At 52.4% G+C, this 15,156-nt stretch overlaps 2 protein-coding genes across 4 annotated transcripts in view; both read left to right on the forward strand.

Annotated features, from left to right (window-relative positions):
- Window positions 1-684: 684 nt before the first annotated feature.
- PTAFR (platelet activating factor receptor) lies at window positions 685-10,211 on the forward strand. The gene is made up of 3 exons (XM_005142710.3): window positions 685-747; window positions 3,326-3,517; window positions 6,693-10,211. The coding sequence occupies exon 3, from the start codon at window positions 6,754-6,756 to the stop codon at window positions 7,813-7,815; it is 1,062 nt and encodes a 353-aa protein (XP_005142767.2). The 5' UTR covers window positions 685-747; window positions 3,326-3,517; window positions 6,693-6,753; the 3' UTR covers window positions 7,816-10,211.
- Window positions 10,212-10,875: 664 nt separating this feature from the next.
- Window positions 10,876-15,156, forward strand: part of EYA3 (EYA transcriptional coactivator and phosphatase 3) — a 31,963-nt gene continuing 27,682 nt past the window's right edge. For 2 of the 3 annotated variants that reach the window (XM_031043365.2, XM_031043366.2), the window contains exon 1: window positions 10,884-10,947. The gene's annotated coding sequence lies outside the window, so the exon portion shown is untranslated. Of the gene's footprint in view, window positions 10,948-15,156 lie in introns of all 3 variants that reach the window. The other variant, XM_005142709.4, reaches the window with a different exon arrangement.

The following is a 15,156-nucleotide window of genomic DNA, read 5'->3' on the forward strand; positions in this document are numbered from 1 at the left end:
AACGTTTCCTTGTGGAGCAGCCCTTGTGTAACACGGGTGACTCAGGTGGATGTTATGCGCTACCACAGCAGGCATCTGGGGAAATCCCACCTGAGAGCAGAGCGAGGGCAGAGCTGGGGCTGCAGCAGCCAGAGCAGCAGGTCCCTGTGTGCCCACCCACCCTTCTTCCCAGGCTGAAGAAGCACAAGAGCTGAGGGGGGTTATGATGCTGCAGAGAGGGCAGGAACTGCCTGCCCCAGCCCAGAATGACTCACAGCAAAGTGGTCTCATCCTGACGCTTTGCCCCGAGGCAGCCAAGGGCAAGTCTCCACCTCCAATGGCAGCAGTTGAACAAGGAGTCGATGCCGTTTGCTGGCTCCTGGTCCCAGTGTCTGGAAAGAAACGAGAAGCCCAGAGGATGGATCTGTGGAAGGTGCTGACCCCCTTACCAAGCCCACACCACCTCTGCACCCCTGCCTGGTCGGGGAATGCCCCTGCCCTGGAGCTGCTGCAGGCAGGGCCTGTGAGGCTCCTGGTGACAGGAGCAGGATGAGCCCCTGGCCAGGACAGAGCCTCTGCTGCTCAAGGAAGGGCCTCAGGAGCTGGTGTCAAGCTGCAGGGCGCAGCCAGGGCAGGTCTGAGCCGTGTCGCAAGTGCCAAGAGGGAAGTGAGTCACATGGAGCGAGCGGCACCCTCCTTCCATAGGAGCCTGCTACCGGGCAGAGGCTCCGGTGGCTCCACTTGCCGAGCGGGTGCTGTGTCCCCAAGGTAAGAGGCTCTTTCCCCTTCGCTTGCTCTCCCTCCCCAAGCTCCTTCTGTGCCTCCGTGTCTCAGGACATGAGCTGTCTGTGCGTCCCCCTGGATCCGTCAGAGCCATCTCGTGCTCCCCATTGGGGTGTGCTGGGAAGATGTGTGTGTGCTCACCCCCTGCGCTCAGGAAGCAGGGATGAGTCAGGCTGGCACTGCCATTACCTTTGGGGCTGTGCGGATGGGGACTGCCCTCATTGAGGTCCCATCCTGGGTGGCAAGAACAACTTTGGATGCTGCAGAGTGAGCTGAGGAGCCCTGCTTTAGATCTACAGGCAACACTCGGAGCCTCTTCAGGAGCCCTCATCCTGCTCGTGCATGGTCCCTGCCCTTGCACTGGTCAGGCAGGTACCTTACCCCTCTGCCAGTGGGAGCAGTGCCCTGCCATGGGGGCTATGTGAAGCCTTTCCCCTCCAGCCCAGCCACCCTAGCCAGGCCTGTGAACACAAGTTCCGATGCAGTGGTCCATGGAGCTCACCTTCTGCCCTGTGCGGTGCTGCTGCCAAAGCCAGCCCAGCTCTAGTGGTGCTGTTCCCTGCAGTTCAGGGGGGATAGCACTGTTCTCACTCAGCTTTTCCCATTGCCATGGCTCTGGAAGTGCAGAATCCAGGTCCTCTTCAGCTTTTCATGGTTTAAATGCAACAGCTGAAAATGGAGCTGAAGAGGAAGGGAACTCCCCCAGTATTACGAGATGGACAAGTGCAAAGTGTGGCAAGAGGCTGGTGTACACAGCCCAGGGCTGTTCTGGGCACTTCTGTGCCTCTCAGTAGCTTGAGGCCTTGCTGAGCATTGGAGGCAAAGCTGGAAAATGAGTAAGTTTGGGGAGGAGAGAGGGGGCACTGGGAGCAGGGAGGGGGCACTGGGGAGCAGGGAGGGGGCACTGGGGAGCAGGGAGGGGGCACTGGGCAGCACAGGCACAGTCCCAGGGTGAGGTGTCCTCACTGCAGCAGGAGTGCTCGAACCAGAAAGCAGAGCTTGTGGAAGCACCGTGAGAGCTTCCAGCCCTGGGGTGTCCATCACCACTGACCCTGCCTTGTCCTTGCTGGTGGCTCTGTGGGTTTTACAGCTGCTCCCCTTTGCTGACCATGGGGAACGTGCGTGTGCCCAGTCCTGGTGGAGCTATCACGGGGCTGAGCAGAGGAAGGATGAAGATTCCTGATGGGAGCTCCAACCCAGCCCCAAACCTCCAGGGCTTTCATTTCCTCTAAGCACTTGGCTGCAGCAGGACAGGAGCTTTGGCCATTGCTGAGCCTTTGCCAGCGCTTCCCTTCCCTCCGTGACCCTGCTGCTCTCCGCAAAGGCACAAACTGGCTGCCAGCCACCCTCATCAGTGCGCTTGTGTTTGCTTTGGATTGAAGCTCTCCAAAGCAGTCAGGGCACAACTGGGGCTCTCTCCGGTCCATGAAGGGTCAGATTCCTTGGTCCACCCTTACAGTTAACAGAGGAGGAGGAAGGAGGGAGGACACCACTTACAGAGCATCCTCCTCATGAGCTGGGCACATGGAGCACTGATGGTGGGGACAGGGTGGATGGCAGCAATGCTGCTCTGCCAGGATGCTGAGGTTGGCCTGCCTGGCCTCAGGCACCTCAAAGCAAGGGGCTGTGCAGCATCGGGGCAGCCAGAGCGGTGCTGGAAACCACCCTCTGTCCATGCTGGGGGCTGGATGTCCCCAGCCAGGGGCAGGCAAAGCCCCAGCACTGCTCTGGGCTTCTCTTCCTGGGTCAGCTCTTTTCCGAGGGCACAGCTGGATGTCCCCAGGACCATTCCAGAGCAAACTGCTGCACAAATGGGATGTCCTGCTGCTCCAGGCCCAAAACACCCAGAGGGGCACAGACACCACAGCCCTGAGCTGCTGCAGGGTCACCCCTGTCCCCCACAGCAGCAGTGTGGGGTGTCCAAGGAGCTCGGGAGCCACCTGAGCTGAGCAGGACCCAACATCCCCCAGCACAAGGGAGCTGCAGTGACAGCACCAGTGCTGGGTGGTGGGAGACCCTGCACTGCCTGTATGGGGACCAGGGGACAGGCTTTGGCTGTGTCAGGCCATGCTGGGGGGACCCGAAGGGTGAGATGAGGCTTCTGCAGTGATGCTACAGGTCTGTGTGGTGTCTGTGTCCACTCAAGGTCCCTGAGATTGAAAGGGACTTGGGATGGCTGGATCCTGGGTCTGTTTAGCTCCAGCACAAGTGTGAGTGAGACTCTGCTAGGGAATGGCTTTGTCCATGGCATGTATGAGTTTCCTGGCACTTCCTCAAAGTTATTAAGTGAAAGCTCCCAGTTTCCGTCATTCATAGGCTGGAAGAAGGATGCTCAGATGCTGTCTAATCCCAGATCTAACCAGGGGCACAGAGTGGATTCCTATTCTGTCTTTAGGAGGAAAATCCCCTTTGCCCTCTTCCAGGATCACGAGAAGCAGCAATACTTGGAGGAAGCAGCTTTAAGGGCTTTCCAGATCTTTGCTGTGGTTAATTGCCTTTCCTCTATGGCCTATTTTGTTTCTCATTTCCTTTGAGCTGATGTCACCCGTTTCCTCTTCTCTAGTGACTCTGCAATCATGCTGCAGATGCTCCCATTCTGGTGTCCTGTTCTTGAGAGCTGCCTGCGTGGAGACCTTCCAGCCCCAGGTCAGAGAAAATAATGCTTGGAAGAAGATCAAGCATCCTCTGTAAAACACTCATCACCGTTCTACTGGAGCTGAAGATGGACAAATCGTGCTGAATGCTTTTGACTCTGGTAAGCACAAAACCACACTTTGCTAGTATAACTCCTCTTGGAATATACTATTGCTGATGGCACAGCTTCTGCTAGCACTGGGGTTGCACTCTGCAGCCATAAGCTTGTAAATCCTTATTGGGAGAGCATGGCCCAGGGTGCAGACTGGGAGCAGAGTTCACTCCTGGAACCTCTGGTTTGCATAGAGTGGAGTTGATGATATAACCCACTTGGGATTACCAGCTGGGGCATTGGGGTACTGGGGTACTGGTAGTGGCTTGGGCTTGGCTTTGGGCTCACGTTTCCAAGGATATGGGTAATGCAGTACTGGCTGCTGCAGCAGAGCACAGGACCCCTACCCTCCAGCCCTGCTCTGACCACTGCACCTCTCCTTTCTGCTGGCATGGAGAATATTGACCTGCTTCCTGGAAAGGGGAACCACTTCAACAGGAGAGGCTGAGTGAGATGCTCCAGACCATGCTCCAGCATCCAGGGCTTAGGACAGCTCACAAGTACATGGGGCACGTAAGCTTGAGGTCCTCCGACAGAAGAGGGAAGTGGGAATCGAGTACATTTAGGGGCATGGTGCCACACTCTCTTCTAGCTGCATTTTGTTGAGTATCTGGCTTAAAGCAGAAAGGGAAAAACAACTCTCCTGTGATTCCCTGGAGGACCTTGGCATTGGACTGCGCAGCCGCTGATGCAAACCTGATGAGCTCTACCAAGTGCTGTTGTGGCCACGAGACACCACAGCCCAGCTCTGCCAGAGGCTTCTGTCAGACTTAAAACCAGAGCATGTCCTTGCATTCATCTCACGCAGCCCCATAGCTCAAACCCACCTGCAGCACAGGGCTTTGCTTTTCCCTTTCCATGCCACAGGGTTTCAAACACAGAGCTCCCCATTAGCTTCTCCTGCCCCTGCAGAGCCTCATCCCCTCCCTGAATGTCTGCATCTGGTAGGTACCATCCCAAGCTCAGAGATGCAAACCCTTCCAAATCATAGATGTCCTTACCTGACATGGTCCCTCAGTGGGTGGGAGAGTTGGGCTTAGACAGTGACATTCACTTAAGGCCATGTTGTGACAATGACTTTTCATACACAGAGGAGGGTGTGGAAACATCCATGAGATGAGCAGTAGGACCTGCCTTGGGTCCTGCATGCATCAAAGGCAGAGCAGGGGATGGAAGCAGTCCCTGCCTCCTCTGGGACCTCTCCGCAGGGATGTGCCAGGCCTGTGTGGCCAGACCCTGAGGTGTCATAGCCCAGAGCATCCTCACCTCCTGGGTACCACCCCCCAGTTGGCTGCTACCCTCTAGAGATGTCAGCAAGGTGGGAGAGGACAGACACATCTGTCCCCTGGCCAACTGCTGGCACTGCCACAGCTGCTTGTTAATTCACAGGGAACCTGCCTGAAGGATTAAAGGCACCCAAACCCCAGTGCTGCCTGTGAAGGTCCAAGGGCACGTTGTGGATACCCTGATCTGTCCTTAGGTGACCTGTGAGGGTTGAGGAGGGACAGGCTTGGCAAGAGGACTCTTTCCTTCCTCTCTTAGCAGCTGGAAAGAGGTGGTGAGGAGGTTGCAGAGCTTGCTGAAGAAAGGGAGAGCTTTCCTGAGCTAGAGCTGACTTCCCCATCTGCAGTGGGAAGTTGCAAATGGGGAACCAATAACATATGGGCACAGAGAAGGAGACTCGGCCCAGGAAGGGTGTGATGGGGGCTCATGTCACTGGGTGCTGCTGGGGAAGATCCAGAGAGTTTTGAGGCAGGATGGTGCCTTCTTAGGAGGCAGTAAGTCTTTGGGGGGAAACACCATGGAGCTGGCAGAGCCAAGGCAAGTACACTGCAATGTGCAGCACTCCATGAAGGAAGAGGGAGACCAGACTAAGCTGATCTGCAGGGTTGTGTCCATCAGAGGAGAGGTGAGTCCATCAGACAGGGAGCTGGCACCAGGGCCAAGAGCAGCTATGCACATCCTCTGGATGGCAAAAGCAGAGGCTGAAACTATACAAGAGATTAGACCAAATCCATGGAAATCTGAGCCAAGGCCACATACAGGGTTGGTGATGCAGGAATTTGGTACATCCAAACTCGGGCAAGATTTGAAGACATGTCAACTGAGGTGGGGATGTCTCTTTCGTGACAGTGTTTGTCAGCAGCCTCACCAGTGACACAGGAACTGCTGCTGCTGACACTTGCATTCAATACAGAAAAGGGGGGGAAGGGAGACAAATGGGTTTGATGGCAGCTCAAAATGATGGCATGATAGATAACAGCCAGGATGTGAAGAGAGAGAAACTGTAGGAAAAATCAGCAATGTAGCACAAAACATCATCCTTTAGGATTAGTAACTCATTTTGTACATCACTCAGTGAAAAAACTGGGAGGCCTGGTAGCCTATGAAGTGAATGTGAAATCATTGAGTCATAGAATGGCTTTGGTTTGTGTGGAAGGGACCTTAAGGCTCCTCCAGCTCCAACCCCTTCCACTGGAGCAGCTGCTCCAAGCCCCTGTGTCCAACCTGGCCTTGAGCACTGCCAGGGATGGGGCAGCCACAGCTTCTCTGGGCACCCTGTGCCAGCGCCTCAGCACCCTCACAGGGAACAGCTTCTGCCTAAGAGCTCAGCTCAGTCTCCCCTCGGGCAGGTTCAAGCCATTCCCCTTGGCCTGTCCCTACAGGCCCTTGCCCAAAGCCCCTCTCCAGGTTTCTTCAAGGCCTCCTTCAGGTGCTTACGACGAAGAAAGTGCAAGTGTAAGCAGGAAAATGTCAGAAAACACTAGAAAGTGACTCTGGAAATGGCACTAGTGGGACATTTTTACCAGATATTGTTTCACTTCTGGAATTTCTAGGTTAAAACAAATGTAGGCAAGTTAGAAAGCATCAGCAACCACAGCGGGGAAACAGGACCCAGAAAACCTGCCTGCTTATAGTCGAAGATCAAGAAGCTTCAGATGGAGCAGATTAACATGATTTCAATGATTTTATCTAAGAACCCTCAAGCAGTAAAGCCTGTTGAGATTAGAGATGAGTCATCTGTGATGCAAACAACACTGCATGAAGGCAAAAGCTCTCCTGCATTCTGTTGCGTGTCCTGCCATACAAGCAGAACCCCTGGGGTCACAGAGAGCTCAAAAGGAAAGGTGGGTTTGGCTCAGCCATGGCACCTATGAACTCCTTTTATGCTTTATATTCTCAGGTGAGAAGAAAAGCTACAGCTACAGCAAATTCTACTTCCAACGTGCCCGCTCAGCACCACGATGTCTGCAAAGGATAAAGGCAGTGCTGAAGGTAGTGCTGATCCCTACATTTCCTGCCACATCGACTCAGAGTTTCGCTACAACCTCTTCACTGTTTTCTACAGCATCATTTTCATTCTGGGCTTTGCTGCCAACTGTTATGTGCTCTGGATTTTCAGCCGCATTTACCCCACCAAGAAACTCAATGAGATCAAGATATTCATGGTGAACCTGACGGTAGCTGACCTGCTCTTCTTGGTTACGATGCCAATGTGGATTGTTTACTACCACCACCATGGAGACTGGATCATGCCCGAGTTCCTCTGTAACGTGGCTGGTACTTTATTTTTTGTGAACACCTACTCCTCTGTTGCCTTCCTGATGGTCATCACATACAACCGTTACCAAGCTGTGACTAATCCCATTAAAGCTGCTCAGTTTACCACCCAGAGAAGGGGGATCTACTTATCAGCAGCTATCTGGATTATAATCGTGGGCAGCTCTTTGTATTACCTTTTTGACAATAATACTAACCAGGAGGAGATCAATTCTAGGAATTTCACGCGGTGCTTTGAGCACTATGACTCTTCGGGCAGCGTTTCAGCTGTTCTCGCCATCCACGTCATCATCTGCATCCTCTTCTATGTCATTTTCATCTTTATACTAGGCTGGAACATCATCATTATCAGGACCCTGTTCTCCAAAGCAACCCAGCCACGGAAGAGTGCTCATGTCAAGCAAAGGGCACTCTGGATGGTGTGCACAGTGCTAGCTGTGTTCATCATAAGCTTTGTACCTCATCACCTGGTGCATCTGCCCTGGACCCTGACTGTTCTGGAGCAGTGGAAGAGAGAAAACTGCCAGTTGCGCCAACAGCTCAATGATGCTCACCAGGTGACTTTGTGCCTCTTGAGTACAAACTGTGTGTTGGACCCTATCATTTACTGCTTCCTCACCAAGAAGTTCCAGAAGCATCTTTCAGAAAAGCTGAAAAGCATGAAAGGGAGTCGCAAGTGCTCCAGGCAAACCACAGACACAGTGATTGAGGGCACCATTCACCAGGAGGATGCCATTAGGATCTAGCTCAGCCCTGTTCCGAGTGCAGATTGAGATGTGTGAGTTAGTCACCCATCTTCTCTCAAGGAGAGGCACTGATGGACACAGCAGAGCACTAGGATCTTACATTTCCTTTTCCCATTAGGTAGAAGAATGGATGCTCATTTCTTCTATCACATGCAACTGGCAGAACTGGAGCCTGTAGCAGTCCAGCAGGAAAGCACCTTCTGTCTGGGCTGATGTTCTCATGGGCACCCAGAACAGGTCAGATGGTCTGCTTTTATGTGAAAGAAATGGGTCACCAGGTCTGTGCGCTGTGCAGCTGGAAGCTGAGTGCACTGAAATCCCCCACAAGCACCATCCCTGGTCCTTTACCTGCCCAAGCTCCCATGAAGAATCCAGCATCAGAGACTTCTACAAGATGTGGAAGAGATGAGCAGCTCTGAGCTGCTCATCTCAAGTGACTTTTCTAAGCATGGCTCTGTGAAGAGAGTCTGGGCTGGTTCTTGAGAGGCTAGAAGGGTCATAGTCCAAGGAGTTCCTCAAATGCCTTCAAAGAAGAGATCTGCACCTCTGATCCCTTCTTGCCTACTCGCATGGTGTGGTGGGGCCCAGACCTGATGTGCCTGGGAGGAGCTATCACAGACTTCTGCCTTTGTTCCCAGCTCTTGGATCAGTCAAGTAACAGGCCTAGTAGGCAAGAAAAGGGAGAGAGATCGGCAGTGCCTCAGCACCTAGCCCCAGATCAATGTGAAGTCTAACAGGGACTATTGCCTGTCCTGGCTTCTTGTATGACAGCAGAACTGGCAAACCAGTGGCCTCTTGCACTGTTTAGTAACCCTGGGCTGAGTGCATGTGTCTGTGGAAATCCAATCCCACTTTGGAGGCTCCAGATAACAGAAGGTTATTGTCAGCATGGGCATTATGTTAAGAACAGCTTAAAATGCTTCAGTACCTTTGTTCTTGTCTATTTCGATTAGGGCTGTAGCAAGCAACTTTGCCTTATTCCTTCCCCAAGTCTTTCTATTTCTGCTATGAAGAAATGAAGCTGAGTAGTTCTTGATATGCTACCACAAGTGAAGTACCAGGTCAGGTCATGGCCACCTTCTGAGTACCTCAGAGCTGTGCAGGGATACAGCACACTTGACACACACATAACTCAGGCACCCTGACAAGGCTGGAGACCCCTCGCTCAGGGCTGCCTGCAGTCAGCTGGGGCAAAGTGGTTTTCCAGGGGTGCTGGGTTCAGTTACCAACCATGAGACACTGCAGGTTCCTTTTCTAACCCCAATTGCTCAATCCAGCCCAGGAAATTGGGCAAGGAGGGGAACTTACTTGTTTGCACAACAGTTTTTGGTTCCCTGAACTACAGCAGAGAGTCTGTTTGATGACAGGAGAAGTGTCTTGACCTGTGGCACTGATTAATCACTGGTAAGGACAGCAGCCCTCCCACACACACCAGAGAGTGTGGAAGATAAGCCCCAGTCTTTCCAAAGATAGGACTAACATTTGTATCAGACCTTGCCTACGTTCAATGGAGATCCAAGTCCTTCAGAGGCAGCTAATGCTTACCTGTGTGAGCAGGCAGAGGAAATGAGATGATTCCTTCTCTAAGGCCACCTGCCAGGGCCAGCTGGACACTCCAGACCCAGTGCCAGGCAGAGGAAAGAATCCAATCACATTGGGAACACATTTCCCTCCTGGCCCTGGACCTGCTCCAGTAATGGTCACCCATAAGGATGCCCCACTGGCACCTCTTGGCACAGAGAGAGAACTCCCTGCCTGTGCCCCTCAGCCATGTGCAAAGCTCTGCCCTGCATCTGCAGCCATCCGAGCTATGGCACATAGCAAGGGGGGTTCAAAAGCCCAATTCCTGCTTGCTAAAAGGAATCTGCCTCTGTGTTTGTGCCCTCCCGGAGGGCTCCTTGTGCCTGCGGAGCTCCTGCAGGGCAGAGGAGGAGCTTTGGAGCGCTCCTCTCCTCCTTGGGCAGCCGCTGAGCCTGCTTCACAGCCCCCAGAGCACGGACAGATGGAGTCTGGCAGCGCTTGCAGGACACACAAAGGGATTTTCGGTGGGTAAATGTGTGATGTGCTGTTGATTCCTGGAAAGCCTGGAACGGAGCTCACAGTTTAGGTTACTCACTGTGGGTAAACAGCGTGTTTCACTGCACAGAAACAGCTGGGAGGGCAGCGTGGGCTCGGATAACAAACAGAAACCCGTATCTGAGGTAGAGGGTAAGGGGAGGAAGAAGCCCTGAGGATGCTTCAGGAGATGTGCAGCAATGTGTTTCTGAACACCAGCCTGAGCTTCTGCTCCTGTTCCTGGGATTCCTGCTGGTTTTATCGTACTGTTGCATGGCTCTGCTTTACTTTGCAATAAAATGGATCCTCAGAAGTTCTTCTAAATAAAGTCTGGTCCTCAAGTGTTTTGTCCTTTAACTTCTCATCTTTCTGCGTTTATACGCAAGGGATGAGCCTTGGTACAGCACTGCATCCCCGGAGTGTGAGCAGCAGCTCTGGGGTGAACCCCTGCAGTCCTGGTCCAGCTCTGGGGCAGCAGCACAAGAGGGGCCTGGAGCTGTTGGAGCAGGTCCAGAGGAGGCCATGGAGCTGCTGCGAGGGCTGGAGCAGCTCTGCTCTGGAGCCAGGCTGAGAGAGCTGGGCTGGGGCAGCCTGGACAAGAGAAGGGGAGACCTGAGAGCAGCTCCAGTGCCTAAAGGGGCTGCAGGAAACCTGGAGAGGGGCTTGGGACAAGGGATATAGGGACAGGCCAAGGGGAATGGCTTGAACCTGCCCAAGAGAGGGGAGACTGAGCTGAGCTCTGAGGCAGAAGCTGTTCCCTGTGAGGGTGCTGAGGCGCTGGCACAGGGTGCCCAGAGCAGCTGTGGCTGCGCAGTGACTGCTTTAAGTGCCCCTGAGGGCGCTGGGGCAGTAACCGCAGACACGACCCCACCGAGCTCCCCATCACCGACCCCGGCGCGGAGCCCCCTCCGCCGGGACCCGCTCCCCGCCGGGACCCGCTCCCCTCCTCAGCGCTGCCCGGGCCGGGTCGTCACTTCCGCGGCCGAGCGCTGCTTCCGGGCGGCGCTGTGGAGAGGGAGGGGCTGCCATGTCCGCTGCGGGACGCGCTGCCGGGCCCGGCGCCGGAGCCGCCTCTCGGTAAGAGCCCGCCCCGAGCACGGCTGTCCCCGTGGCCGGTGAGGTGAGGCCCGTGGGCCGGAGGGCCCATCCCGTCCCCCGCGGGGACCACGCGTGTGCGGAGGGGATGCGCCCGCCCCGGGCCTGAGGAGGCGGTGAGGGCGGTGCGGGTCGGACCCGCGGTTCCCCCTCACGTCCGGCCGGTGCCGGTGGGAGACAGCCGAGAGGTGCAGGAAGAGCCCCTTGGGGTAGCTGGGGTGATGAGGGTGCTTGTGGCCGGGGTAAGGAGCTCGGCCCGGGCCCGGTGCGGTGCCCATGGGGCTGTGAGGAGCCTCAGCACAGGCAGCCCCACTCAAACCCTGCAAGAAAGCACTTAAACGTCTATAATGGTTTGTGTTGGATGGGGCTGGTTGCTCATGTTGGAGCTTGTGCATACAAGTTCGAGAGGATGTGTTTGGTCTGGGTAGAGTCGTGACCAGTTGGGCTTCACAATCTGGACCCAGCTGAGCTCTGCTGGATGTGCCTGGGATGCTGTGCAGAGCTGCTGAAGCTTCATGTAAAGCCAGCTCAAGCCTGGTGTGGCTTATTAGTTTGGTTTCTGCTCTGCATGGGATGGCTAAATCGTTTCCAGGCTGGAGCTAGTTCTTGGTGTGACATAGCTGTGGTAATTCATAGAATCACAGAATGCTTGGAAAGGACCTTAGCATCATTCAGTTCCACCCCCTGCCACAGCCAGTGACACTTCCTCCTGCACCATGTCCCCCAAGGCCCTGTCCAGCCTGGCCTTGAACACTGCCAGAGATGGAACATTCACCCCTTCAAGGAGATGAACGTTCATTCCGATGGAGTCCTGGTGGACTTTCCTTTCGCTATGGAGCTCAGCTCTGCCTCTGTGAGGCGCTCAGTGGGTAGTGTAATAACTTCCAGGTGGTAATTAAAAGCCAACCATAGTGATTAAGATAAGATTTCAGTGATTATTGTTATCTGCCTGTGTTGTGTGGTTTCCTTCAGCTTTGTCTGCTGCAGATTATCATAAGTTCCTGATGCTGAATAAGGTTTGTTGAAAATCACAGCAATTCACATGCCTCAAGTCACTGTTTTTGTAATAAGCTCCTTATAAGTGCGTATAAAGATAGTGGCTTCCTGCAGAACTGCTGACCTCTGAGGCTGTACCTGTCATGTTTAGGGGTATTTCTTGTCACCTTATGGTGTGATACTTCTTACCTGTGCAGTTCTGCAGTCTCATTTTTGCCGGGCAAGCAGCAGTACACAGTTATTGTCTGTGTCCAGTGGCCAGCAGAGGTGAAGGTCTCACTGTTCACAAGCCATTTGGATTGCTCTACAGAGTCTTCCTGCAGCATTTGCCTCCTCCTCAGCTCTTCCATGCAACCCCAGCAGTAGTTCTGGCACCTCAATAACTATTGGGTTGTGCAGCAAATGGGATTGAAAACCTGTCACTTGCCCATCACAACTGTGTGCAAGAGCTGTAATAATTCCTGAGCTATTGGTGACTTGGGAAGGATTTACAGCTTCTCAGAACTTTGCACTTGAAATATCCAGATGTTGAATGGGTTTGGAATTGAGAATGTTTGGGTACACTTTATTAAACAGGTTTCCATGTTTTGTGTTAATGGATTGGACTACCTCTATGGCAGTTTAATGTATGATTTCCTAACTTTTATGTACCGAAGGGTAGTTATATATGACTAAACATAAAACAGGATAAACTCTACAGAAATGTTTCAATTGAATGAAGAGCCTGGCAAGTGTGTTCCCCTGTGCAAGTCATGGTGTGTCTGAAGATTCAAGGCTTAAAGCAGGTGATGAGTTGAGACCAACCTACAGGAGCTGTTAACATCCCAGGAGCTTCTTTCTAGATCTTGAAGTTTGTGTTGCTTGTGTTTGGATACTAACAGTGCTGTTTCTCTGAGAATCCCCAACTGGAACACAACACAAAGTGTATGGCAGCTCTAAACCTTGGGGGATGGTTCATATTTCTATAACTATCATACCTGCAAGTCCATTCTGAAGATCCTACAGATCAGTCTCATACTAATGTCTTCTCTGTGACAGGTTTTTTCCTATTCTATTTGAGAGAGTTTAGGAAAATCTTTGTAAAACGTGATTGATTTTTAAGATGCTCAGGACAGGAAAATGCTTATTCAGGACCAGGATCACTTGAAAAAGTAGGTGATTGTTCTTCAGAGCTGCAATTAGAGTAGCAGCTATCCTCAGAACCACGTGGAGGTATTCTCAGTCACCAGTGTCCCACCGGAGTTTCCCCTTGCTGCTTTCTTGGTAAAGGCACCATTGTTGTCATCTACCTATTGGGGAAAATGCTGTCACAGAAAACAGCCCTGGTGGTTCAAGGCTTTGAAGTTTAACCCAGAAGTCTGGTCCCATTTGCAGTCTGATATTTTGTTTGATGCTCTTGAGATTTCAGAAGCTGTTGCCTTGATTATTCTGTGTACTTAACCCCCCATTTCCTGTCCATCCAGAACTTGTGGGGTGTAGGGAGGGGAGCTGTCCTTCCTACAAGATGAAGGGACTCAGAGATAACTCTTTTCCTCTTCAAGTGTTACCTTGGGTATTCTGGAGAACTACAAAGACACCTGAGGTTTGGTGCTTTCCTACTGTAGTGCTTTGTCTTTTGTTAGCTCTCATGCCAAGCCTGCTGCTGTGTTGACGTTTCTGGATACGAGGAAAAATGAATTCTTCTGGCTTAAAGAAAAGGAAGTTACAAAATACTCACTTTTGCCTGACCTCAAGAAAGCAACAAAAAGTCCCTATGAGTCAGTGGTACCACTGCTGTCCTGCTCGCAGCATTTCCACACAAGATAGCAAAAGTAGTTTGACAGTTCTGGGAAATGTTAACTTGTGCTGTGGCTTTCCAGGACCTAAATAATTCAACCTTATGCTGAAAAAAACCCAGCACGAAGCTCTTGAGGTTTCTCTAATCTCTGAGTGAAATGACCTTTTTTTGTGGATGCTGTTCTAAAAAGCACACATAACTGGTCTTTACTCAAAGTGTTCTTGCTGAACTGCCACCAGAATCCAGTGTGTGTCATGCATCTCCTTTTTACAGTTGATGATAAAGCCTGAAGCAAGGAAGACACTGGATACCTCCAGCTTTCCAGTGTCCTTAGCCAGTATGTCACCTTCCATAGAATCATAGAATGGTTTGTGTTGAAGGGACCTTAAAGCTCCTCCAGCTCCAACCCCTGCGATGGACAGGGACCCCTTCCACTGGAGCAGCTGCTCCAAGCCCCTGTGTCCAACCTGGCCTTGAGCACTGCCAGGGATGGGGCAGCCACAGCTTCTCTGGGCACCCTGTGCCAGCGCCTCAACACCCTCACAGCAAAGACTATGCATGTATAGTATGTGCAGCTCTGGTCAATGTGTCTCAAGAGGGAGCAGAGAGAGGCAGACTGTGATTGTAGGGAATGGAGCAGATGTCTTCTGGAGAGGTGTTGGAAGTTGGGACTCTGATTTGGAGAGAGATTATAACCAAGGTGTACAAAGTCCTGGAGACAGGGGATGTGCTGAGAGCAGAGCTGCTCCCCCAGTCCTGCTGTACCAGGGCTGAGGGCACTCAGGAACTCACTGGAGACGGGTGTGAGACAGCCACATTCTCCTTGTGACAGATCTGGGTGGCTGTGGGAGGTTGAGAGAGGGACTGGACAGTGGGGAACAGGTCTGTGAGTGAGCGCTGGAGGACAAGCAGGGATGTGGCTCCAGGTAGGAGGGAGTGGGAGGAGTGGTGGCCTGGCTCCCATTATCTCCACTGGTGGCTTTTCCTGGAGGGACCATTTGTCAGCCCAGTGCTCCCAGTTGCCTCTGCCAGCAGGACTGATGCAGTGTGAAGCAAATGGTGCAGTCAGTCTGCTTGATGAAAAAGCAGCGGCTGGTCCAAGCAGCTGAGCATCTAACACCAGCATTTAAACTGGGTTTTAACCCCAGGAAAGTATCTCAAATATCCAGTACTTTATTCTTCAATTTTTCAAGCAGGTTACTCTAGCAACTGTTGTTGCTAAGACACAAATAGCTACAGATGTGCTCAGAACTGATGGCACTGTGATAAATACCATGGCTCCTCTAATGCAAAATAACAAAAGAAAGAAATTTGCTGAAGTCACAACCTTTTTTATAAAATCCTGGTGCAGGTTGAGAAACTGAAGCAGTTTCTCTAATAGGATTAATTTCCTGGTGCTAGTTATGTGACTTTTTGAT

The sequence above is a fragment of the Melopsittacus undulatus genome, chromosome 14, assembly GCF_012275295.1.
Source record: "Melopsittacus undulatus isolate bMelUnd1 chromosome 14, bMelUnd1.mat.Z, whole genome shotgun sequence".
NCBI lineage: Eukaryota > Metazoa > Chordata > Aves > Psittaciformes > Psittaculidae > Melopsittacus > Melopsittacus undulatus.

Excerpts from the sequence above, each read along its gene's own strand:
- PTAFR (XM_005142710.3), top strand. The coding sequence starts at position 6,754 with ATGTCTGCAAAGGATAAAGGCAGTGCTGAAGGTAGTGCTGATCCCTAC.